General features: G+C 41.8%; 2 protein-coding genes across 3 annotated transcripts in view; both read right to left on the reverse strand.

Annotated features, from left to right (window-relative positions):
* Positions 1-799: 799 nt before the first annotated feature.
* On the reverse strand, positions 800-8,772 carry ubac1 (UBA domain containing 1). 2 transcript variants are annotated; one of them, XM_029510614.1, is made up of 11 exons: positions 8,290-8,772; positions 7,177-7,297; positions 7,034-7,107; positions 6,809-6,916; positions 6,563-6,665; positions 6,024-6,132; positions 5,662-5,797; positions 5,521-5,610; positions 4,936-5,022; positions 4,506-4,644; positions 800-3,281 (listed from the first exon to the last, which is right to left on the reverse strand). In XM_029510614.1, the coding sequence occupies exons 1-11, from the start codon at positions 8,425-8,427 to the stop codon at positions 3,166-3,168; spliced, it is 1,221 nt and encodes a 406-aa protein (XP_029366474.1). In that variant the 5' UTR covers positions 8,428-8,772; the 3' UTR covers positions 800-3,165. The 2 variants fall into 2 exon arrangements, with proteins under 2 accessions (XP_029366474.1, XP_029366473.1); XM_029510613.1 differs by having other exon boundaries at positions 5,521-5,797.
* A 1,789-nt stretch (positions 8,773-10,561) lies between these two features.
* Positions 10,562-26,086, reverse strand: part of notch1b (notch receptor 1b) — a 38,380-nt gene continuing 22,855 nt past the window's right edge. The window contains exons 15-34 of the mRNA XM_029509754.1: positions 25,888-26,001; positions 25,026-25,142; positions 24,334-24,486; positions 24,019-24,247; positions 23,268-23,469; positions 22,867-23,020; positions 22,437-22,621; positions 21,753-21,885; positions 20,669-20,926; positions 20,058-20,170; positions 19,372-19,928; positions 18,459-18,893; positions 18,215-18,363; positions 16,488-16,701; positions 16,065-16,155; positions 15,644-15,806; positions 13,959-14,257; positions 13,513-13,660; positions 13,334-13,431; positions 10,562-13,225 (exon numbers count right to left, since the gene is read on the reverse strand). Of these exons, the coding sequence (XP_029365614.1) occupies positions 11,861-13,225; positions 13,334-13,431; positions 13,513-13,660; positions 13,959-14,257; positions 15,644-15,806; positions 16,065-16,155; positions 16,488-16,701; positions 18,215-18,363; positions 18,459-18,893; positions 19,372-19,928; positions 20,058-20,170; positions 20,669-20,926; positions 21,753-21,885; positions 22,437-22,621; positions 22,867-23,020; positions 23,268-23,469; positions 24,019-24,247; positions 24,334-24,486; positions 25,026-25,142; positions 25,888-26,001 (5,177 nt within the window). The 3' untranslated portion in view covers positions 10,562-11,860. The remainder of the gene's footprint in view (positions 13,226-13,333; positions 13,432-13,512; positions 13,661-13,958; positions 14,258-15,643; positions 15,807-16,064; positions 16,156-16,487; positions 16,702-18,214; positions 18,364-18,458; positions 18,894-19,371; positions 19,929-20,057; positions 20,171-20,668; positions 20,927-21,752; positions 21,886-22,436; positions 22,622-22,866; positions 23,021-23,267; positions 23,470-24,018; positions 24,248-24,333; positions 24,487-25,025; positions 25,143-25,887; positions 26,002-26,086) is intronic.

Raw genomic sequence — 26,086 nt, forward strand, 5'->3', positions numbered from 1 at the left:
GCGCTATATAAATACAATTTTATTTGATTTTAGTATACAAAGGTTTCAGGAGACCATTTTAACAGTTTTGCATTAATAATCTACGAAGTTCTGAGTTGGTGTTTGAGATTAATAAATCCCAGTGAACTGCCTGGACAACGTTGCATCTGCCAAACTCAAAATTCCAGCATGAGTGGAAACAGTTGATGAAATGTAGGTTTTTTAGAAAGTTATTCACTTAACAGATTAGGTAATAGGTAATAACAGTAATAAGTACCGAAGTGCATCGTTTCAGATTACAGGGTGTGTAAAATAAAGCTACAGGACTGTAATGATGACAAAGAGCTGCTGCCACCTATAGTCAAAGACATGAAACATATGGCAATAAACCTGGCAATTCTTTTTTTAAAGTAAAGAAGCACCAATAGTGCCCTTCACAGAAAAGGAAGAAAACATTAAGTGTATTTCTGGTGAATATCAAGCACATGTAATTTCCCAATCTGGGATAAATAAAGTATCTATCTATCTATGTGACTGTGCTATTAGGATTTTCACATTATACAATAAAGTTTTTTTCATTGTCCACTGACTTTGACCAATGTTGTCATCTCGTGGCAAATAGCAGTACAACATTTGGATGTTTTATTTTTAATTCATAAAATCTTCTATTTCTACTTTAAAGAATGCCATCAAAACAAAATTACCAAACTGTTAAATGGGTCCAGTAACTTTCTATAGTATGACCGTGTGCCCACATTCCTACACATGTAACAGTATAATAGTTCCGTCACTTAAAAACAACCACACAGAATCCAAATAATACAGCCACAAAAATAACTTTAATGCAATAGTGATTTAGATGCCAGTAGCCATGAGGCTGTTTGAATGAACAGACTGTGAGAGTATATTGCATAGGTTGTTGATCCGGGACAGTCCTGCATGAAAGCTGAGTGAAAAACAAAAATCTATAACTCCAACAACTCTTCAGAGTCACTAAACAATAAAGTCCATCTAGTTTGTTTTTCCCAGTTCCTGTTGACCGTTTTGAAAGAAATCAGCATTTTCTGTGGAGCTATTTCTGAAGACACACAATCTCCCAAACTTTGTCTCAAGATATTATGGGGGAGAGATGGGTTGTATGCAAGCCAATGCCAAAGTGTGGAGGTGGTGAGAGAGCTGATCACTGTGGCCAAGATAAAGGTCCACCGTGGAGCAGAAAGAGTGCCGAGAGGCTTCCAGATGTGTAGAAGTCCTCCATTCAAATATGTTGCACTACTTTAAAATCACACTGTGACCTTCCAGTCCATAGGTTCATTTTATAATGGTTTGTAAAAACAACATTTGAATCATTTAATTTTCTTCACATTTGTAGATTAGCTTTGAGGTTTGCTAAAAATGTTATAAATTAAAAAAAAAAAAAAGTTATTAGTTTGGCTTTGATATAAATAATGTAATATACATAGTTCAAACAAACACATCTTTCTAAAAACATTTAAATATTTTCAAATATTGCATTTACGAAACCATGTCTTGTGTCACTCTTATTCATAAGCAAAGTTCTAGATAGATTATTTAAAGCCATTTTTCAAATGCCAAACTAGAGCAGGGTGAGCAGAGGTTTGCCATAGCGACATGTTTAGAAAAACAATCTCAGCCTCCCTGAGCAGAAAGTCACATCAATACCACATTTTAAATATTGAATAAAAACACTCAAAACCTTGGCAAAACACACCACCGTCCATATTGTTTTGAACTCTCAGTACATCCAGGAGAAGCGAAGCTCGCCTTGTTGTAGCTGGAGATTTTTAGTTCTCAATGCAAAGGCTAAAATTGCATAACACACTACCCATTGCAGTTCACACATCTCTAACACTCAAATCAAATATATTTCTTTACAGGTCAACACAAATCCTTGCTATTGCACAAATACAGGGTATTTTAAATGGATACATCTAATGACAAGGCAGGTTATATAGTGACATTTTGGTTTGGTTGACAGCATAAATGTTTGTTGCTCTCAAAAGATAAAAAAAGTAAACCAAAAGACCAACTGTGGTTTTGTAATTCTAGTATTATTTCTTTGCATGTATAAAGATGTTTGCATCCCCGTAGGGAGAAGAGAGCATGCATCTTCATCATTCAAATTAAAGGTTTAAAACGGCCTTTTGGATTCAGCTCAGCTTCATTTAATATCCCAGCTACAACCTTTTTTAGACCAAACCCTTCTCTTAACTTCTTTAGTGCTGCATTGAGCGATATTCATAGAAGTGAACAAGTGCTAAATGAATGCAACATGATAATATGACATTCAAGAGCACATTGACAATAAACACGGGCCTAATACAGTATAGTTTTCCTGTAAAGACATGACTAAGACACAAACAGTTTAGTGTACAATTTTCCTCTAAAAAGGCAAGAAAGTCAAATAAATATGCTCGAAGCTCAAAGACAAATGTTCTCTTTACACTGAGAGGTGGTTGACTTACAGTGACCTCACAGGTGTGAATGGAGAGTGAGGTAAATGTGTTTGAAAGCTCATTTTCAAACAGCGAACTTTGACCACCGGCCTCTTAAGAAGTAGACGATACTTTGATGAAAACAAACGAGTGGGAGAAGGAGGAAGAAAAAAAAAAAAAGAAGAACCACGATACTGACAGACAGAAGTCTTTCCACACATTCACCACAGATAAAACGCAACGATTTAAAGAGACAGACAAAACTGTATTTGATATTTAAATATTGCAAAGCATACAAAAACTTTCATCTAACTGTAAACATTAAATTGATGTCTGATGTCATTGTTGCACGTGGGGAAATTATATAAAATAAATCATGTCTGTCATAACTATAAATTGTTCTTATTAGAATGTAAAAACAACATACTAAATCTCGGTTTTTTTATTATTACTGCAATAATAGTAATGTTTGTGTTAACATTTTGTTTGTATAAGTGTTTTTACTGTACTGTTATAAATAGTTATATGTATAACATCTTAATTCATACTTTGACTCCTCGAGCTTTGTCTTTACAAGGCAAAAAGAATACTTGTGTCTCTGCCGTACTCAGTTACACACACATTCTCACACACATACACACCCCAATATGGTTAAACATACACACACACAAGCTGCCACAGTCACACAGGAGGGGCAGGGGAGTTGGGAGGAGGGGGTCACCGAGAGGCTCTATGTGCGGTTGAGGGTCTGGAAGATTCTGGATATTTGGAGCATGACGGGTCCAGTCTCAGGGTCGTTCATCCACTGGGTGCTGTTCAGAGGATTCTCCAGCATGTCTTCAAAAGCTGCACACAAACACACACGACACACTGGTGAGAAATATATGCAACAGAAAACCTGCGTACGTCAAAGTGTTCAAACTCTGCTAAGTTGCTTTCAGCAACAACTCTTAGGTTTGTTCTGCTCAAACAAACTCTGGTGTGAGTTTTTGTTTTGGGCTGGTAAAGACTTTCAGACTATTATGTGAGTCTTTTGTGGAAAGAAAAACAAAACATCAGTTTCTGATGGTAAACTTCACTGATTTAAGCCTCAATTCAAAACCTAAACTGCTGATAAACCAGCTTATTGTGAAGAAAGCAGTCTTACCATCTGTGTAGACTGCATCTATAAAAAGCAATATCACTTTGTAACCGTGGCAACACGTATGTCAACACTTCTGCAACTACAGAAATTAGTTCACGAAGGAGGTGTGGAAATCTTATACATATTTTTGCACCTTTTCTATGCAGGTCCGGTTTTGGCCTCAAAAAAACAAAAGTTTGCAGGTTATTTCCCGGAGAGTGTTTTGTGAGATGACAGAACATAAATCAAATTACACAAGTGAAAGTGGTGCATTTATAGCTGAAAGTCAGTCAGTGAAATCTGATTCCCCCGTGTGGCTCCATTTAGTCTTACAGGACGACGTGCACTAAGACTGACTTGTCAGCTGAGATGACTTCATGTTTGCAGGTCTTAGTTCATGAGTTATAAGACAGTGTGAACTAAAACTCGACCAGAAATAAGACGCAACAGTATTTTTGTGTTTGTATGTACCACAGGTGTGAAATGTCACATTTTTTGTAGGGCTTGTAAAGTTCAACGAATTTACTAATTTAGTTGAATGCACCATCGCTTTCAACTCTGCGATTCCCCTTTTAAAGAATAAACTTATTCTAAGCATAGTGCAGAAAACAAAGCAGCTCTTCCTGCTTATCAAACATGCTCTCCATCTGTGATGTGAACAGGGGTCATTAAGAGAAGCTGTGTGAGGAGGTCCTGCACTACACTCGCTTCTACAATTCATCTTAAAAACAACACGCAGGCAGCCAAATGTTTTGTAAATGTCATTTTCATTTGATCCATAGTGTGTGTACACAGAAATTGTGGACGATGGTTTGACTGTGTGTGTCTGAAACATGTCCTCTGAACAAACTCTGTTTTGTATTATTTCCTTCAAGTGTTACTTTCTGATATTTTCTGTCTGTGTGTAAAATCACTATTCTGGAGGTTTACACCAAATTTAACTGTACCTAGCAGAGTCTTGGGATTGGTTAGACCCAGCTGGACCACTGGATTCTCCAGGATGGCTTGGAAGAGCGGGCTGTTGGTGTCGATGCCCTTGTCCAGATCTTCTGGCGAAGGTTTCCTGTCACCCAACAGCCACTCACACTACAGGAGGAAAAAAATAAGTTACCCCTCTATTTGTGACGATACAGTGACATCTTTATGGAGGAGAGAATGTAGAATCAACTAGGTGTTCAAATTCTGATTTCATCCAATGACACAGCAGAATATTTGGATTATTGCTCTTAAACTAATACATACTGCTCAAAATTGCTACAAAGACTATTGCAGCTGGGTGGGTCAAACGGCTACCCGCATATATTCATCATGATTTATCTTGATGTAGAATCATTTCTCAAATCTGGTGCAAAAATTATCATGGATGTGTGAACATACTGCAGCGTCCTGTTGGTTGTTATTAACCCTCAGAGCATCAATGACCTCCTTTTCATCGAAGCCCATCTCCATCAATGCAATGACAGCCTGCAGAAACAAAGGCATAGATTCCTCGGTCTAATTACAACAACATTTGCAGTCACACTTCTACGGAGCACAGCAGGTCAAGTGTCTTGGGGATATAGAAAAAATTGGAAAACAGTCTGTGCACTGCAGCAGAAGGTGGTGGTGATGTTACCAAATTAACCAGAGCGGAGGTGTTTTGTTGGGAAATGAGCTTTTAATCACTGTACTATTTTTGGAGACACTCTGCAGCAGAGCACTCAGTTTGAGGAAGCTCAGGTATATTAAGCTCTACAGTTAAGGAAGTGAGAGAAGAACAGTTTTATATATAAAAAGTAAATGGGCACAAGGTTACGAGTGGTTTAAATTGAAAGCCTGTCTAAGTAATCTTTACTGCTTTCTACTATATATTAGCTGACGCTTATATGTCAGACTTATTTGTCTTGCATCTGTTCTGTCTGGAGGATTTTAGAGAAATAATTCACCAGTCAAACCTTGATTTGACTTGATAGAGTCACCTACCCTTGAGTCTGGTCTGAACTCCCGTTTCCTGCGGATCCTCTTGAAGATTTCTGTGAGCTCGTCCTGCCTGCTGCTCTCGTCTGTGCTTGACTGGTTGGAGAGGCTGCGGAGAAGGTTTGGGCCGGAAGCTGAGGCCGACGCTGAGGCAGAGGGGCCTGGTGCGGCTGCTGCCGTGGCTCCTGCTGCTCCAGAGGAGTCCTGACCTGGAAGTGGCGTGTCTACAGAGGGGTCATCTACATGTTCGATCAGCCACTCCATGGCCTGAGTCACCGACATGCTGCAGAAAGAAGGGACGAGGTGTGAACTAAAAAGTCTGGTAGGCATGAAAAGGTCAAGAATTAATAAAACTACCCAGACTCAGTGGAAACTATGGAAACTTATTGAAAGTCTTTTCTGGAGTCAACTTGGATTTCTAATTATAATAATTTATAATAATTATAATAATTTTGTAACCAAACACTCTTAAATTGACCCCATGAAAGCACAGTTAAGTTCAGACTTACTGATTCAGTCGTAGAGCTTTGATGGCCCGGCTCTCAGGGAAACCCATCTCAGTGAGCTGCTGAAGGGCTGTTTCATCCACTCGATCCTCTTCGTCTTCATCCAGCATCGCTGTAAAACACAGACACACCAATATATATTATCTTAGGACTGATAGGCTGGGTCGTATAGACCAGGTGTCAGGATCTGTGTTATTTATTTATCATTTTTTAGAAACAGTACATATGAAAATACATCTTAGATATTTGAAACAAACAACTGAAATGTAATTCACTGCACTGAGCTGGATGATGAAGTTGAACATGCCAAGTTTTTTGTTATCTTCATATTTGTGTTAGTCTAATAACCTTGTGCTTTCCTAAGATTTTTGGATGGGTAACACACTGGCGATGTTTTTTGGATGTAATGCACCTCCTCTCCAATGTGCACAGAGACTGACAATATTTAAGAACATAAGAGATCAGAAACATTCAGGAGTGGATGTATTGTGTCTGGCTAACTTTCCCAACTGTACGATTATTAATACTATTGTGGAATTTACCATTGGCCTTTTTGAAGAGTTCCACAGCATCAGGGTTCAAGGCAAGAAGTTTCTGAGCCACTTCAATCAGAGAAACCAGTATTTTTCTGAGCTCCGTCTGAAACTGGAACAATAAAAACAAAACATGAGCACACAAACACGCCCATATATCAGAGCCATCTTTGAAACAATTCATTTCAAAAGTCAGCTGAGTTTGGTATTAACAAATATGAGTCACACTTTGTGCCCTGACTCTGAGACGCTCACATCTCTGATATTGTGCTGGGTAACAGTGCGGTCAGTGTGGCGTGTGGACAGGTTGGCGGTGGCTTTAAGGATAGCATCTTTGTCTGGAGCTTTGTTATCTTGTTTCTTCTGTAAAAACAAACATGAACATGAATGAGAGTTAGTGACAAGCAGACGGACTAAGTTGTGCAAATGTCAAAGACATAATTTCATTTCTATACGATCCAAAAAGTTAAATAATGTTACCTTTTCATCTGAACTAACTTCTGCCATCTTTGGAGGGGTCGGTGGCGGCCTTTTCTTTATGAGCAGCAAAACGTCTACAAATAAGAAACATGTTGAGTTCATGAAAGACATGGTGTTGTGTTCTCAAATTTAAGGTTACCTACCTTTATCTTTGAGATTCTCATCAGCGACCGTTTTAGTGTCGGTGAGGACTCTTTCTGTAGCAGCATGAATAAGTTTATGGTGGGTAAGAGTTTTGGGGTCTTCTAGACTTCCATGTACATACTGCAAAATAAGAAAAACATTAACCGGCTCAGGAAAAAGGAGGAGAACATTTTATTTCTTCACTGTCATTTAATTGGACAAGTGTTTTCTTTAATTTTGTGGTTTTATCCGAAAGTCGACAGCCTCAAAGTGTTCAAAAGCAGGAAATGCTCCAATTACATACAATATATGGCAAGCATTTTGGTTAATAGATCAGTAATTCTTTTGTCTCAGCATTTATTTTTAAGTTAAATATTAAATGAAATGGGCCCAAACTGAGAAATTTGGGTGATATTTTCTCAATATATCATTGATTAAATGTTAATTTCTGTGACTTGTGATCAAAGCTTCAAATGATTTTTTTTCCTCCAACCAAGACAAACATTTGAAAAAAAGAAGGAGATTCAGTTTGTTCGCATAGAAAAAAAAGAAAAGTCTAATTTTATTAACAGAGGTGTTTAAAGAAGCTTTGCTTGCATAACTTTCTCTATCAATCTCTATTCTGTTATTATTTATGCTTTAACTATTTCAAAACTTAAGACAGGGAGAAACTGCGGCAAGCAGTTTTTAATCACATGGGATGTTTTCTGGGTTTTTAAAAATACACTTCTGATTTAAAGATGAATGAATATCCTTCTACAAGCAACAGTATGACAGGAATGATATCCATCCATCTGTGTTGTCATGAGAAGCAAACATGAGTCCAACCATAGAAGGAGACCAGAGATGTGTAATAATAGACAGGATGAGGAGCGGAGTGTCCTCAGTGGCAGCACAGTCGGACTGTTAGCTGCAGCTAGCCTGAGAGGGAGCAGCCAACCTGCTAAATTATAAATAGCAAAGTCTACCCAGTTACTATAAATACAAGTCAGCTAGTGACACCGACACTGGCAGTTTGCACAGAGGGCGAGAGAGACGGCAAACACCCCGAAGCTGAGGAGTGACAACACAAAAAAACACGACACAAGCAACAGGGGGAGACACAATCAACCACAACCTTAAAAAAAACCTACATGTTTTAAGCACTTCTCCTTCAGTTTCTCCACCGTCGTGTCTTCCGTGACCTCCTCCAACCACTCCGTGCCGTCCATGGTGCAGATGTGTATTTTCAACACTTTTCCGGCGAATATCTTCTCCTCCTGGACGAACATCTCTGCAGCCTTCTTGGGAGGGGGGCGGGGGGGGGGGGGGCACCGTCCGGTCCGGTGACGTTAGCTAGCAGCGGTTGCTATGTGCTCCTGGCGAGCTAGCGTGCTAGCGTTAGCACCCAGCTAGCTAGCTAGCTGGCTAGCCGGCCGTCGTCCCCCGTAAATCCGCCGACAACAGACAGAGAACCGGCGCCGATCAGCCGACGACCATCTTCGGGTTCCTCTGCCGGTTTTCGGTGCGGTGGCAGCCGACTGGTGCGAGTTGTTGATCCCCCCCCCCGTTAACACACAGGCGGCCAGCCAGAGAGAGCCCTATTTTCACTGTAACGCTTGAACTTTGAACTTCAACGGTGCTGTCACCGCTGCATCATGGGAGTCGTAGTTATTTTATCAACAACAACAACAACAAAAAAAAAGATGCGTTAGCGCATGTTTATTATTATTGTTTTATTTTTATTATTTTATTAATATTGTTGATGGTGAAATCACAATAGCAATAATAATAACGACATTTCTAGATTCAAAAATATATTGTATATAATTGCAGAATAAAAATGGGGTATTTTATTCAATATATATATTTATATATTATAAAATTACTTTCTTAACAAATCAACAATGAAAGTAAACTTTACAATTTCAGCATCTACTGTAGCTATAACTTTTTATTATTAGTTTTTTGTTTTGTTTTTCTTTTAAGCTTTCATAAAGATGTGCAACAGTCCCAAGGATGACTTAGCTACAAATGACTTGTACTGTTTTAACTGAACTTTTGAACTTTGTTAAGAAATACGTACAACTTCCACAAAAAAAAAAAAAAAAAACTAAGTAGATCATTGCCAAATAAACTGCATTTCCACTGCATTTTGTGTCATAAAGCACAAGATGATTACTTCTTCTTTGGTCCAAAAACTGGTGTCATATTAATAGTTAATCCATTTGAGTTCATACAAAACACAGAAAAGGTGAATAATTCTCAACATGGAGACACTGGGAGTATTATTGTCACTTTTCCAGGGAAAACGGCAAAATAAACCTATTTATATGATTTTTTTCCTAAGAAACTCGCTGTGTCGAAGTATCCTTTACAGACAGTCAGTTTTATACTTGTGTTCTACAGCTTTTCTTTTTGTGTAAACAGAAATTACCACACATCAAGCTCTAACATAGAAAAACGTTCTTTGGAATCATTCTTTGGAATCGGAAAGCATTTAGGATTTATTTTGTGAACCAGAAACTAGCTGGCCTTTGAAACAGCTATATTGTTAAATAAGGCAACAGCCTTTGAAGCCTTTGCTTCCATGACATGCACAAATTGTATAGATGTTACTAACCCAAACAAAGTACATAGCCTGTGATAGACGTTGAAATTGTGAACCACCAGATGGAGACATACAAAGTAAAACCAGCTTCTGCTGCTTCAGCATGAATAAAAAAAAAAATAAATAAAAAAAAAAAAGATGAAGATGATGAAGATGCTTCTACTGTGACTGTTGTTTTTGGTTTATGTTTGTTCAGCCGATCCTTAGCGTTTTGTTTTGTTTTGTTTTTTTAATAACAGAGCCTACCCAAAATATCTTTTTAGGTTCATCTTTCAGAGTTTGAAGAAAAACAAGACAGTTCTCTTAAGTAGAAGACACTTGAGTGCCCTTTATTATAACAAGAAACATTTTTACAGATTGAAAATGAAAAGGGAAAATACATTTCTTGCAAATTATATCTTTAGAAGAGAAAGAAAACATTTTACAGATATTACAATATCGCTACAACCTAATGTTTGTTTTTTTATTATAACAATTTGCAAACTATACCAGTGAGTGTCTCACAAAACATTGACGTGAACACAACTGAAGACTTAGCCAACATTTTTATCTCTCTTTCTGTTTACTGAAGTGTAACAGAAACGTTACATCACACACACAAAGTTGCCCCAGTGGATTTTTATGTTACAGATAGGGCAGGGCGATATGACCTAAAATTAAATTTTTAACGATTTTTAATTTTAATCGTTTTTTCCCCTTCTTCATACAAACTAGAATGACAAATGAACTGTTCAAAACAGGTTTTGCTTTTAATTTGTTTTAATTTCCCTTCTGGGTTAAAGTTGCTTAGTGTAAAAAGTTCTTTTCACATTTTCTTCATTTCTGGCGCCACTTTTGTCAAAGTGGAGTTGCTGTATGAACAACAAGCTCTACAAGAACGCTTGTGCAAATCACATTTGCTAACAAACTACAGGATTCCAAGAGGAGCTGAAAACCAATTTTCATTCAAAAGAAATCATCCTACACTTCAAATTTGAAGTGATTGATTAAATGGACTTATCGCCTAGCCCTAGTTACAGAACAGTAAATAAGTATCAATTTACAAAACCTCATAATTTAGTTTTTTTTCTTTTTTGAGATAAAAACATTGTCAAATAATATATTGAATTAATTTGTATATAGCTCAAATTTATCTATGCATAAGGGACAGTAAGATACAAAATATATATATTTATATATTCTGTTGTGTTTGATATTTCAGAGGCTGTTGACTGGTTCGACACTCAATCAAAATTGCATGCTTAAGACATCAGATTTCTTAAACAAAATCTTTCTTACAAGGGAAATGCAACATATTTACAAAAGGATGAACGCAGCCATAGGCTCAAACTAATAGGAGGGACAGGGGACATGAAGTTTCCTTCTCCCTCTTGGACAACAACATACACTGTGGCTAACGGGCCAGTTCTCCAACACCTCAGGACCAACAGATACTCAAGCCGATCTCCAAGATGGCTGTATACTGTACACCATAATCACAAGTCCACCACATCTCAATGCAATTAAATCCAGAAATACAAAACGATATTGAACCTTTAATTTGAGAAATGTACACAACCGTAGCGAGTTTCACCGAGATATTTCAAAATGCAGTAAAAAGCGAGACGTTCTGCAGCTTGCTTGTAAACCAACTAGAAATGAAATAACACTGAAACTTGAAATCTGTTCTATAAAATGCCCCTCAATCACAATTTTCTTTATAAACAAGATTATACAAAAAAATTATATAATATAAACAAAGACTGAGAAATCATATGGAAAAGGCAAAGACTAAAAGTCCTCAAAGAAATAAATACCCAGTGTGTATTCTGCGACTTTACTGCAGAAAAAGGTACTAAAAAGGAGTGACTTTCTAGAAGATGTCTGTCCTGTGTACAGCCCGACACCATTGGATCCCCGAAATTTCTGGAAGCAGGCAATGCGTATAAATAAGACATTAATAAATAAAAGAATGGATGAAAAACGTGTTGCTGTTAGTATAAAAGCATATAAAAAGTCCTATTAAATCTTGTTTACAGCTTTGCCCTTTTTCTCTTTCGTTCCCCCCACAGAGTGCCTTCTTTTTAATAAAAAAATATATATGGAGCAGCTCATCTGGGCTCAAGGATACACATTTATTTGAACTGTTCCGGTAAATGTCCGATCTGAGACTGCATGCTTGTCGGTGGACTCGAAATGCCCTCTGACCAGTCGGACATGTTGGAATGAGGGGACGAACTGGACCACTGATCGGGGGAGCCGGGGGAGGGCGTCAGAAAGGGGTGGTCAGGCACCTGGACCTGATGGTTTGGGGTGTTGTCCATGGGGCCTGAATAACTGTGCTGGGAGGGCGGAGTGAGGAACTGGGTGCTGGGCATTATCTGGGTCTCCTGTGGCAGGATGGTGTGGATGGGCATGCTGGAGTTGCCCGTGCCCTGCTGGAGCTCTGGGGAGCTGAGCTCACCGCTGATGAAGTTCTGGCTGTTGGTGGTGTTTGAGTTTTGGTGCTGCAGCTGGATGCTCTGCTGCTGCTGCTGCTGCTGCTGCTGTTGTTGTTGGAGTTGCTGGAGGTTCTGGATCTGCTGCATCTGTTGAGCCTGCTGCTGCATGATGTGCGACTGTGGGCCCAGCCTGGTGCTCTGGATCCCCTGGTAGGTCATCATCTGAGACAGGCTGGTGCTGGGGTGGCCGTTGTGGAGGGTGGTCATCATCCCATGCTGGCCTCCCTGGTGCAAACCCCCCTGACTGCTAGGGCCTCCTCTCAGTGGATTGAACTGGCCTGGCTGACTTATGTTTCCGTGCATCCTGGACAGCCAGTCGCACTGGCCATTCATGGCACCCTGCCCACCGGAGCCAGAGACGGGCAGATGGGTAAGACGGGGAGGCAGCGGGTCGAACTGCATGCGAGCCAACTCCTGCTTGTTCGGCATCACCATGTGGTTTACAGCTAGATGTGGGTCAGACATGCCCTGCAGATGGTTCAGGGACACGGAAGGAGACTGCTGGAAAGGTGAGGTCATCATGGGCGGCGACGCCACATCTGAAACATAGCCGTGTGGAGACTCCAACGAGTCCACTGGTGACAGAACAGCTGAGCTGTCCAGAAGGTTACCAGGCTTCCCATCTTGGGAATTCTTCTTCTTCAACTTGATGTCTTTGCCGTCCTTGCAGCCGATGCCCTTCGTGCTGGGCTTGCGTGCCTTCTTGCCCTGGCCTTGACCTTGAGGCTGCGGCTGCTTCATGTTGCCCAGGTAACCGTTGGGCGAGCACAGAGGGGGTGACAACGTGGTGCTGAGTGACCCTCCATGCATGGGAGGACTTCGTACCAGGTTGTACTCGTCCATCAGCCGCACGATGTCGTGATGCATTCTCTCCTGGGCAATGTCTCTGGGCAGCCGGTCCATGTGGTCCGTTATTTCTCTGTTGGCAAAGTGATCCAGTAAGACCTTGGCGGTCTCGTAGCTTCCTTCCCTGGCGGCTAAGAAAAGAGGCGTTTCCTCCTGAGGCAGACAGAAGGGAGAAGACACGTTAAAAGATGGACAGATGCACACCAAACAATGTTTCAGAAAGGTGCTTCTCTCTGGTTTTACAGCACGAAGTAGCGATACCTTGTTGTTTTGCATGTCCTTGTTGGCACCGTTCTTGAGAAGCACAATAGCAGCCTCCACATTATTCACTGCTGCGGCCCAATGTAGGGCTGATTTACCTGAGCAAACAAAAACAGGTTTTTTTTTTCCCCCTCCGATGTTAAACCACATTCATAATAGAAAGTATTTTTTAGCTTTACCAAAATCATCGATTGCATTGACGTCAGCATGACAGTTAATGAGCTCCTCCACCATGCCCTCCACTGCCAGCCTGGCAGCCAAGATCAGTGGGGTAGTTCCATCGTGCATACGAGCATCCAGGTCTGTGGCGCGGTTTCTTATCAGAATCTATAGAGAGACACACAATAGGTGATCCCTTTGGGACTTGTTGTTCATTTCAGATTTCAGATTTAACCTAATTAACCTAATTTAGACATTCTGGTCTGCCACAACAGATAACTTGACAACTACACACCAAATGATTGAAAATCCATCACAGCTTCCTAAAATATGACTTGTTTTGTCTTAAGCCCAATAAAAAGAAACATTAAACAATAGTCACCTCTCAGTAACTGGAAAAGGATTCATCAAAGAGAGACCGATCAACCTTTTTCTAATTTTATATCCGTGCCAAACGAGACCTCACCTGGAACACCCCCTGGGCGTCAGCTGCCACAGCAGCGTGCAGAGGCGTCCTGCCCATGTTGTCCTGGATGTTGGCGTCGGCGCTGGCCTCCAGCAGGCGCTTGGCGGCGTCAGAGCGGGCGTAGCGAGCAGCCAGGTGGAGTGCAGTTTCGCCTGTACGGTCAGTCTGGTTGTGAAGGTTAGCACCCTGGTAGATGAAGTCGTTGATCACGTTGGCAGAGGCGTCCTCCTCCTCCTCGCTGTTGCCCGTTTCTAAACCTCCCCCGCTGCAGGATGCGATCATCAGGGGCGTGAATCCATCTGGATGGAAAGACAGAGGAGGGTAAATCTCTGAGAGACGGGCTGCGTGGTCAGCACAGGCCCAGTAAAACTGCCCCAGAAAGACAAAAGCCTGCACTTCAAAGCAGCAGGCAGATCAAAACAAAGCAACAAACAAATCGAATGTGGATTTGACACTTTTGGCTGGGTTGAATCATCACAGCTCTCTCTTTCCAATAATGGATTCTGATCAAGGCCTCAGCACAGGAGAAGCTTCAGAAGGAAAGTGAAGCTGGGGGGATAGAGGCCAGGGCTTGCTAAAGCTAGGCTGCTGCAAAAACGAAGCATTAATATCTAACTGTGAGCGGCAGCGCAGTCAGTTGACTTGGATAGGTTTTCTCCTCTTCAAAAGGATAGCAAGCCCCAGATCTGGCAGATTTGGTCGATTCAAGCGCATCGATCCGTGACAGGGGAAAAAGTGTGCTCTCAAGTTTGTTAACCCTTTCACTTTGATTTTGCATAGCTTTTCTTCTGAGAATTTGGCACATTAAAACATTTTTAATATAGTTTTTCTTTTTTCTCTCTTTTTTTTTTTTTTGCATTTGATGCTTTCATTGGTTTTTACATTGAATAGAAAAGAAAAAAAAATAAAACAAAACAGAAGTCTATAACTGGTCAAATGATTAATCTGATCAGGAATCAGTGTTTTCCCCCAGGCACCAGGCTTCCAGCCAGCTGCTTTGAAGAAGATCCTTTACCCTGAGGACATGGGGCTTTAGCAACTCCTACACGCACGATTATGCGTGCACACACACACACATACACACGCGCACCTGCACACACAAATACACACGCACAAGAAGAAATGTGAAACGTTCCCTCAGAAAAGGCATGGATCAATTCAGGCACACACTGGAGAAATAGTAAAATATTAGCTCAGAAAATGTGTGAATCAACCCAAATACACACACGTAACTAGAAACAGTTATGTCTTTCACTTGAACCCTTTAAAAGTGATCAATATCTGCAATATCTATTTCACACATTCAGAGCTGTGAGCTCTTTCACTAGAAACTGATTTTTCCCATTTCTGACTTTAATCTCTCCAATTGGATTTTAAAGAATTACTAATCCGCTAAATAAGATTTCACAAAGCTAGAATAAGAATTCCAAGGAAGGAGATAACAAAAAAACATATTTCATTTTATGTGGCAGTAATATATATTATTAATATATATTGTCTTTCTTGGAATTCCACGTAAAATTTGGGTTTTGCAGATAGATAAAAACTTTTATTATAATTTTCTTTATCCAATCTTAATGAAGACAACCAAGTCGTCCAAGTCATCCAATGAATCAAAACTAGATCCATATCGATGAGCACAGACATCCCAGAAATTTTCTTAATACACGAGCTCAGTGACCAACCTGGTCCTCGGACGTTGACATCCATGCAGTCATTCTCGATCTCGCCCTGAGGGGGAGTGGGAGCGATGGAGGGGATGCGCAAGTCAGCGGCGTCCAGGTGCTGCTGCGTCCACTGTCGATGGTCAGTCTGGTCGTCCGCTTCCAGTATAGCCTGTTCGTCGAACTGTGAGGATGGCGACAGCAAAATGTTAAAATGGCTGAAACCGAGCAGGAGGGGTTGAAGTTAAATCAAATGACATCAGTGTCATTACACAGTTAAATGGAAAACAGTTTTAATGAGAGAAAACAACTAAAATGTAAAAAGAAAGAAGTTTTCGAATCCCATTAAAATTCCAGAAGTTGCCGCTCAAGTTGAAAAACAAAAGAAAAGAGAAAGAAAACAAAATCCTGAAAATCTCAGTCGGTGCGTTTGTTTCCTTACCCTGAAGCGTTTTGCATCCGAGGGCTCGTCCTCTCCCCACTCATTCTGGGTGTCATCCATGAGTGAAATGTCTGAGGTGTTTTTCAGTGGCCTGCGATGGAGCAGAAAGCCCAGTGAAAATCCTCCGTACTCTACTGCCCACATCTCCTCTGAGCCACTCACCATTAATGGTGCAGCAATACCGAAAAACAAAAGCATTGATTTAATCCACACCCCACCCCTCTGCCCCTACAAGTCAATTAATGCGGACCTAAACCTGCTATATCATTATCATTAATGATCCGGGCAGAACCCCCCTTTACCAAATTTGACTGATCACCAGTTACACCCATTTTGTCCTTCAGAACTAGCCCTTCACCTGACTGGTGAGGAAACAGGTACCCGATGACACCGAGCACCACTGGTGAATGAACGGAAACTCACTTTAATCCCACTGAATCCTCTCCGACAGGCTCACGTCTCTTCTTCTTGCTGGTCTCTGTGGTCTTGAAGCCCTCGGGGAGCCAGAGGCGCCCATGCTCGTGGCGGCGCTTTCGGGCAGCCACCATCCCCACTCCGAGGAAGGCCAGTATCCCTACGCCGCCCAGGACCAAGTATATTGGGTAGAGGTTCTGAGACATCTTTCGGTCCACGTCGCCTGGTAGGAAAAGGGACGGCATGGTCAACGGGGCCAGGGAACAGACTTGGGCCGGCGGGGAAGACAGACCAGGACACCCAGGACAAAGCCTGAGTGTTGGAGGAGGTCTAGTCTGGCTCTTCTTCACCCCGCGGATCCCTCTCCAAAAATCCCACCGCAACCAGCAGCACAACCAAGAAACTGACTGCCGATCCTCACCGTTTGTAAAGCTAGCTTCTGCCACCTATTCAGTAATAATCAGAATTGCTAACCACTTTTCATCAAAAAAGGAAAAAAAAGGGGATGGGGCGTGATAAAAAGAAAAAGGGGGGAGAAGAAAGAACATCACCACCTCCTCTCTCCCTTTTCAACCGAGGGTACTAGGAGACAACTTTACCATTTCTTCTTTAAGAGAAAAAAAGGAGGGGGATTAATGAACTTCAAATTACTGCACGCGCTTTAAGCTGTAAAGACGAAGGATTTATTAGGATTTTCGAGATAACAAAGACTCCCAACTTCTAGCACACTCCCGATCAATTTTTCCCCTTCTCTTTTTTTTTTTCCACTAACGATTTTGAAATGATAAACTCCCCCAACCTAAACCCTTGGAGATGCATTAAGTCCTGGTATTACATTCAGCGAGGTGAAGGTTGCAGCAGCCCCTCACACTGTGGGATGAAGTGTGTCTGTGTGCATGTGTGTGTGTGTGTGTGTGTGTGTGTGTGTGTGTGCATGCGTATGTGTTATCTGTGGATGTATATGTGTACATGTCTGAGAAAGAGAGAGAGAGAGAGACAGATATAGAGTGTTATAATGGGCAAGTAAGGGATTGGATGAGTTGATTTGCAGCAATTAACCATTTTGGAGCCTGAAGCCAGTGGATTTACACAACCAGGGAAGGATTGATTGTTTAGGCCATGAGATTCACAATTGCATTTGTTCACTGCTGCATAACAAATACACAATCAAAGAGCAGTAGGGTTAAGACCCTACCAGAGGGCACAGCAGCTACTTTTCAGTTTGAGGGTGAGCGTGAAAGAGCACGTGTGTTATTCATTCGGGTTTACGTATGTGTGTGCAGTCGGGCCTTAAATAACCATAATGTTACATCCAGACAAAACAAGATGCATATGTTTTACCCTTCCACCTGCATCTTTGCCCCCCCCCACAGCTGCAGGCACCTTTTGGTTTGCACTCATATCAAAATCAATCAGAGTTTCTGAACTTGTTTGAGTTGTGTGATCAAATCGGCATCAAAGCTAAATTATTGGTTTGAGGTGAAAACGATTTAAAAGACTAGACTAGAGTTAATCTAAGCTTTTGTTGTTTAAAAAGAACAAAAACCAACATTATGTCGATCCATTAAGAGTTTGTGACTTCATTACATTCACTCATTTGGCAGCCAATTGTGATTTTTGTAAACATGTTTTGAGTAAAAGATGCAAAAAAAAAAATCTGTTGTGCCAATCTGTAAATACTTTTTCTTTACAAGTAAATACCTTCATTTCAACTCTTTATAAAAAGGCATACTCACTAAAAACAGCTTCAATGGTGTAGGGAACATCCAGTTTGCCACTGGAGGCCAAAGCTCCGAGGAAGGCTGCAGCATCATTGGTGCTCTGGAAACACTCGGTGGACTGCTGGAAGCACTGACGATTGTCCACCTCCAAGTGGACAATAGAACTAAAGGGGATCAAAGAGACAGCACATACATTGAACCAAAGACTAAAGATGAAATGAAACCAGGAGGGGGAACAATTTTTAATAGTTTTCCTCACCCTTTAATCTGCAAGTGATCCAGCTCCCTCCGCTCCCTCCTGCTGCCTCCTGTCGCACCATAGAGGCTCCTCTTCAACACGTTCAGCACCTTGCCGGATACTTCTGACCACGAGTCCACCGAGCGCTTGACGTTGTACTTCTTCAGCTCGTGCTCGCTCCCGTAGTACGGATATACCATCATCTCACCTTTGCCGTTCTTCCTGAAGATCACGTTGGTTCGGAGGACACGGCTCAGCTCCCGCAGGAAGCTGGATGAGTTGCTGAGGAGCTGCACCGGCGTGATGTAGACCACCAAGACCAGCTGGCCCACCGCTAGCTTCTCTGGCATGTTGTTGGCGCAGTCCAGGCCATCCCACCGGCACTCAGCGTTGTTGCAGCCCTGGTCACAGTGGTCGTCGGCGTAGTGGTCTTTGCAGTACTGATCATACAGCGGGCTGAATTAAAAACAAAAAGCAGACAGGACTGAAATTTAACGATTGTTTTTAAAAACTGTTAAGTTGGCAAAAAGACACACAAGTAGAAACTTAAAAGGAGACAAATAAAAATTATTTCAGTGGTATTCTGCCACTGTAATGAACACAACACAAGAAAGAACATATCAACTTTTTATCTACAGCATTTATAAAACTACAGATAAAAAGTTCAGATTAATTAAAAATTTGTCTTTAAACTTGATTGGAAAAACAAAATCCTGCCACTTTGAAAAACGGGTTGAACTATTTTTTTGGAAAGCATTCCATAATTTTTTTATTTAAATATAAAAACAGAGAGTTTTGACATTATGTTTTTATCCGTTTAGTGGCCACTCTCAGTTATCTCTGTGATCTTCTCAGTAGCAGGCCAGACAACATCGATAAACTAACCAGATGTTTTGAACACTAACTTGAAGATTTAGACAGAAAGGCCACTAACTTGCACTGTCCTTCCAAATTCTGGCAGTCGAAGCCGTCGTACAGGCAGCCGGCGTTGTCACACTGGGAATCACACTTCCCATCGTTGAAGTGTTGCCAGCACTGCAGCGTGTTTGAGCAGTTCTTCCACGGGTCGCTGTAGTTCAGCGAACAGTCGCCGTTGTCCCACCCGCACGCATGGTTGTTGCAGTCCGAGTCGCAGAACTTGTTGTGCTTGAGATTCTCGCACTCTGGGACCTCGCAGATGGCCTCCTCCTCCGTCGGTGGCGTAACAAAGCGGTCCGATCCTCCCAGGATGAGGCAACGAAGGCCGCTGAAGTTGGCCGGGCAGACGCAGTGGTAGTACGGAGACTCCGAGGTGTTTTCACACGTGCCGCCGTTATAGCAGGGGTTTGAGTTGCAGGGGCTGTCCGTGGGGTACTGGCACTCGGGCCCCGTGAATGACGGGGTGCACATACACTTGGGAGTCTTGGGACCAGACACGCAGGTGCCTCCGTTGCGACAGTGAAGGTTGCCACAAGCCTGGGCATCATATTCACATGTAGAGCCAGTAAAGCCCTGTCAGACGCAAATAAATAACCATTAGGAAAAAACGCCTGATGGCAATGTGATAAACAATACAAAAAAAAAAAATCATAAATGAAAGGTTGTTTCATGAAGGCCAAGAGTGTGTATGTGTGTACTCACAGGAGGACATTTGCAGATGAAACCATGTGGTGTGTTACTGGCTACAGCGCAGGTCCCTCCGTTACGACACGGTTTTCCCTTACAGCCATCAAACACTGTGTCACAGCGCCGACCTACGGCGGCGTTCATACAAAAACAGATAAACATCCTCACATTTCCAATGATTCAAATCAAGTTTATTTTTATTGGCAATTCTTTTTTTTCCTTTTTTAAACTACACTGATAAGCTGTCTAATGTTACTGTATGACAGATATATTGTTTATGGCAGCAGTGTAAATGTGCTGACAAGATACCAACATGACAAAGATACAGCTGATGTTTGAAGGTTTTTGTATTGCAAGCTACCAATCAGGAAGCACTGACGACTTTATTGAACTGCAGAAGGTCCCAGCTTAAAAAAATAAATAAATAAAATCTAGATTGGCCAAAAAATTTAAAAAACAAAGCTGCATCATTGGGATGGAACATCTTACTTGAGCCCAAAACAAAACAGAAGAACTTGTGACTTAAACACAAAGAACAGAGCTAATGTCATCAGAGAATGTGGTAAGTAAAACCTAAGAAGGCCAACTTCCCCCTCCAGCTACCACTCTGACCTCAAGCCATTTACCTGTGTATCCGGTCCGACACTCGCAGCGGTAGTTGTTGGTGAGCTGAATGCAGCTGTGCGTTCCCCGCGGGTCACAGGGGTTGGACAGACACTCATTGACGTCTCCCTCGCAGCGCTCCCCTACGTACCCCGCGGGGCAGGTGCAGTGGTAGCCGCCGACTCCGTCCACGCACTTGCCTTTGTTGAAACACTTGGGCTCTTTGGTGACTGGGTCGGTGAACGGGTTGCAGTCATCGATGTTGATCTCGCAGTGAACCCCTGAGGATGGAACGGCAGGCGGAGATGGCCCGGAGAGGTGAGATTTTAGACTGTTGTATCACTGTTATCTTTGTTGGTGTAATCTTTTTCTCATCTCATCAAGCTTCATTTGGTTCTGTTTCAGTGAGTAATGTCCTTAATATCTCAGACTGACATTTTTAAGGGTAAAATTCACTGTTTCTCTCAATTTTAAAAAAATATTGTTGAAACATTTGTATTCATTAAATTTTAATACCATTACAATGTTATAATGAAAATAGCAAGGGTTGAAATGTCCAGAAATAAAACATTAATAATAATTAAAAGGGTCATGAATTAACAGAATTTTGATGCAACATATTTTTTTGAAAAAACAGCTGTAGGATGTGAAATCAGTGAGGAAGGATTTCATAAATTCCTGTAAAAAAGGGTTAGGGTTAATTTGTGTTAATTTAATTAACACAAATTAATTCTCAGCAACGACTCCTAAAAAAAACAAAATGCAAAAAAAAAAAAAAAAAATCATGATAATACGATATAGCTCTCTTTTACCTTTATGTCACAGTTTTTTCATTAAAATATCTCAAAGAACACGTGTTTTTCTTTTGGGATAGACCCAACTCCACCAGCACTTCAGGCTGACCTACAACGCACACTCCCTTCATGTCTGAGAGAAAAATCGATGGCGTATTTGACAAGTAGAGGAAGGGATGCAGGCAAGATGGGAGGAGGAGTTTTTCAGACATGCCCTGGGTGCTGTTAAGCCCTAATTAATGAAGCGTGGAGAGGGGGAGAAGAGGAAGGATGGGCAGAGCGGTGTGGAGGTGTGTGCGTGGGGTCTGCTGACCTTGGGTTCCCCGGGGACAGGAGCATTTGTAGGTATTGATCAGGTCAATGCAGGTGCCCCCATTCTGGCACGGCTGGGAGAGGCATTCATTGATCTCGTCCGAACAGTTGGTCCCCACGTAGCCTGGCATGCACTGAGAGACGGAGGGAACGAGAGAGAGAGGAGAGGAAGAAGAGGCAAGCAAGAGGAAAAAGAGGACAGAGGAGAGGAAGGATTTAATCAATGTCTGACATGAAACAGAGATGGTTTTTGTTTACCTGGCTGTTTTCTGGCCTCCATCCTGCCAAGGCCAGCAGATCCTTTATTCCAGGGGAGATTAACATAACCGAGCTTCTATTTATAAACAGGCTTCATTAAGACTACAGCACATAGTGCTGTTTTAGCTAGAATGATTGGTGCTCTACATTGAAGCATTTTCACCAAGACAAAACTGAAGGTACACATTTTAAACTTGTAAAACAAGCTATGCAAGTTCGATAAAGTTATTCGACTTATGAGACTAGTTGTGTTTGCAATAAAAAAGAATATTAAAGAAATATCAAACTGAATTAAAACCTTAAAATGATACCTTCAGGTACAACATGAACTGGATACACAGTGGATACAACACAAAAATGGCTTGCCCAGTTCATTGATTTCTCCATTTTCTTTAAAATTTAAAGCCGCTGTGTGCAGCTTTCCTACCTTGCAGGAGTATCCACCTAAAAAGTCGGTGCACGTGGCTCCGTTCTGGCAGGGGTTTGGGGTGCATTCGTCCACCTGCTCCTCACAGTAGCTCCCAGTGTATCCGACCTGGCAGTGGCAGTAGTGAACGTTTCCTGCGTCCAGACACTGACCCGAGTTATGACACAGATTGGCAACACTGACTCCTGAAAAGAGAGGAAGAGGGTTGGCACTGTTTAAAAAAAAACTTAATTCACACAGTGAAGAGTTCTGTATTAAGACCATACAAGAAGTGCACAGAAGAATGGAATTGTATTTTTCCTGGCTAAACGTACAGTCCTATCAAAAATATAAAAATATATGAAAAACAACACAGACATTGTTTCATCATCAGGGCAATTCTCAGTCAGTCAGAAACAGAGGGGATTTCAAAAGGTAACATCCATCTTACCTCTCTGCTTGGCTGCCACCTCACAAGAAACACTAGGGACATCACAATATAGGCCCGTCCAGCCAGTCTCGCACTCGCAGCTGTAGGTGGTGCCCCTCTGCCAGCAGCTCCCTCCGTTCTTACATGGCGACGAGTCGCACCAACGCACCAAGTTCTGGAAGGAACAGGAAAACAGGAACATAATCACATGTAGCAGCTGCTTATTGGGTGCTGTGTAAACAAGCCGCATCATTCTGATATTTATTTTTACTCAGGAGAATACTGCAGTGAGCTTTGATGTGCTAATTGGACTTTTAAGAGCATTTAAATAACGATATTTCAGTGTTGAGCATTTCTGACAATGGAAAAGAGGAATTGCAGGCTATAGTCTAACTCAAGCCCCTCTCCCTCTTTCTCCTCACCTGACAGTTGAGTCCGGTGTAGCCATGAAGGCAGGTACACTTGTAGGTGCCGTAACTGTCCTGGCAGGTGCCACCGTTCAGACAGGGTTTGGAGTCACACTCGTTGATGTCGTGTTGGCAGTAGCTCCCAGTGAAGCCGGCTGGGCATAAACAAGTGAAGGCGTTGATGCCGTCCACACAGGTGCCACCATTGAAGCAGGAGCTTAAGAAAGTAAAAAGATTATGAGATATGCAATAAGCATTCCGCAGCTTTTTAGGAAAAAAAGGAGGAGGTAAAAAAAAATCAATGAAACTCTCATTATGTGAGCTGCAGGTAAATTTGGGTCTATCCACATAAAGTGAACTAAGGAGCAAAAGACTCTTTGTAGCAACGCCCTGACTCATTTTCAAACAAGCTTACTTTCCCAGATGGGAGCTGCACGGACGATCCTGAGAGAAACTACTCTCATATTTTAGCGAAAACTCTAATTTAATGAACATCATTACATCTTATGTTGGGACAGCTGCAAACAGGAGATTATAAAGACAGTTGATGCAAATCAATGTTCTACCAGGGAGGGCAGTACTGGACAACAAACACAGGGTGTACAAACACAGGAGGGTGAGAGTGGACCTGCTGAGGTGAACAAATGCCCTCACCCCCTGATCTGTGTAAACACACACAGTAACCCGTGTTCCCCTCTGTGTCTTATCTCTCAAAGTAAAAGCTGTGGAGTTTGATTATGCTACTTTGAGCTTGTGAGCTCCGTACCTCTCCGTGCAGTCCGGAGTGTTATTTTCACAGTGGATCCCACTGAAGCCGAGCGGGCAGGTACAGGTGTAGCTGTTGACACAGTCAGTGCAGTTGGCGTCGTTCTTGCACGGGTTGCTCTCACACTCGTTGATGTCTTCCTCGCACTCCGTCCCCCTGAAGCCGGGCAGGCAGGTGCACAGGAAGCCGTTCACCTCATCCTTGCAGAGGCCTCCGTTGCTGCAAGGGTCTGGAGGGAGAGTATTCAACTTAGCCAATGTGTTTTTTGCAGCGTTGGTGGTGATGTGAGAGAAAAGACTTAAAAGAAGAACCTACTGGGCTGGCAGTCATCAATGTTGGTTTCACAGTTGCGTCCAGAGAAGCCGAGTTTGCAGCTGCAGCTATAACTGCCCAAAGTGTTCTGGCAGGTCGCTCCATTATGACAGGGATTCTTCACACACTCTTTGATATCCACCTCACAGGTTTGGCCTTCGAGACAATGAAAACAAGGAAGAAATGTTTCACTTTCTCTTTAAAGGAACAAAACATGTGCATTGACGATGAACTTTGGCTATAAAAGGATATTAAGTTTCTTTAACGAAGCCAAAGGAAGAATAGTAAATGGTTGTGGTTTCTACACAATTAATGTCCTAAGGTACTTTAGGCTTTTTTTTTTTTTTTTTTTTTTTTATTTGTGTGAAATGTTCATATTCTCAAACTGTGTTATTAATCATGAGAGCGAAATCAGTGTAATTCAGGTCAGGTGCTGGTCAAATGCATGCATAATATTTTCTTATATATTCATGTATACTAATTTATGAAAGTTTTTGCATCATAAACCAAAGATGACCAGTTATTTCTAAAATGAATTAAAAACAGAGATGATGTTTTGGTGCACTTTTTTTTTTTTTTTATTTTGGATATAAACACATATTTTAATCAGAATTTTTTTTTCCTTTAACGGAGTTCTGCACGCTGAAGTGACAAAGCAATAACAAACAAACAGGTATGCAGACATGAACGTTTACCTTGCCATCCCTCAGGACAGACACAAGAGAATCTCTGATAGTCCTCAGACTCCCGACACACTCCGTGTTTGCAGGGTTCAGAGTTGCAGGGAGCCATCACGGTCTCACAGTTCTCTCCTGTGAGACATAAATACTGTCAGTTGTAATAGAGCACGCCTTTAATCAAAATGAATCGCAAACTGTGCTTAACTGTGACTGTGTGTAATCGGGTAGGAGTCATGAACTTGGAGATAACCCAACCAAAATGGACACAGAATCATCTTTCAATCAGTGCTATCAGAAGATTTTAGCCAGGTTCTGTCAGTGTTAGAGGCCTGCAGAGACATTTCCCTATCTGTTTCCACAACACATGGCTCGTACAGGAAGCCGGCTCCAGTTTCCGGCTATTGTGAACCCATTTGCTGTTCTGTGAGACAGGAAGCAGGCAAACAGGAAATGTGTCAAGCACCCCGTTCCCACCCCAGCACAAGCAAAAGCTTTTTATTATTTAAAATCCTGTGGATTTTTCCAAAAAGACGACTCGAAAAATCCAAGAAAATTTGCCCTTAGCCTTTCCTTCTCATCATCTGTTTTGTTAAATAATATGTTGGGTGACATGAAAATATTTTTCCAGATCCATTATCTGGGATGCTTTTCGATCACAGAGGAGGAGAGTGAGTCAGAGGTTTGATGTCTTTGAGGCCTGAGGAAGTCTTGCTGTTGAACTCTACTCGACAGTTATTTCGTCCAACAATCATTGTCCAATAATTTAAAGTACACAACCTGTGGAAACTGCTACCCACCCCCACCCCAGGGCAAGGAAATGCCTGAACACCAGACCAGCACATAGGCATATCAGATACATTCAATAATATTTTCATACCCGTGTAAGGCAGGACGCAGTTACACTTGTAGCCTGCAACATCATCAATGCACGTCCCCTGGTTCAGACAGGGATTGGATGCACACTCATTGATGTTGGTCTGGCAGTTTGGTCCTGTGGTCAGAGGGGGGGGGTTATTATTACACTTCGGTTTAAGTTTAAGGTCAACAGTCAAGTGGCACGGAGGGAAATGCAGCTT

This window comes from Echeneis naucrates, chromosome 9 (assembly GCF_900963305.1).
Source record: "Echeneis naucrates chromosome 9, fEcheNa1.1, whole genome shotgun sequence".
Taxonomy (NCBI): Eukaryota; Metazoa; Chordata; class Actinopteri; order Carangiformes; family Echeneidae; genus Echeneis; species Echeneis naucrates.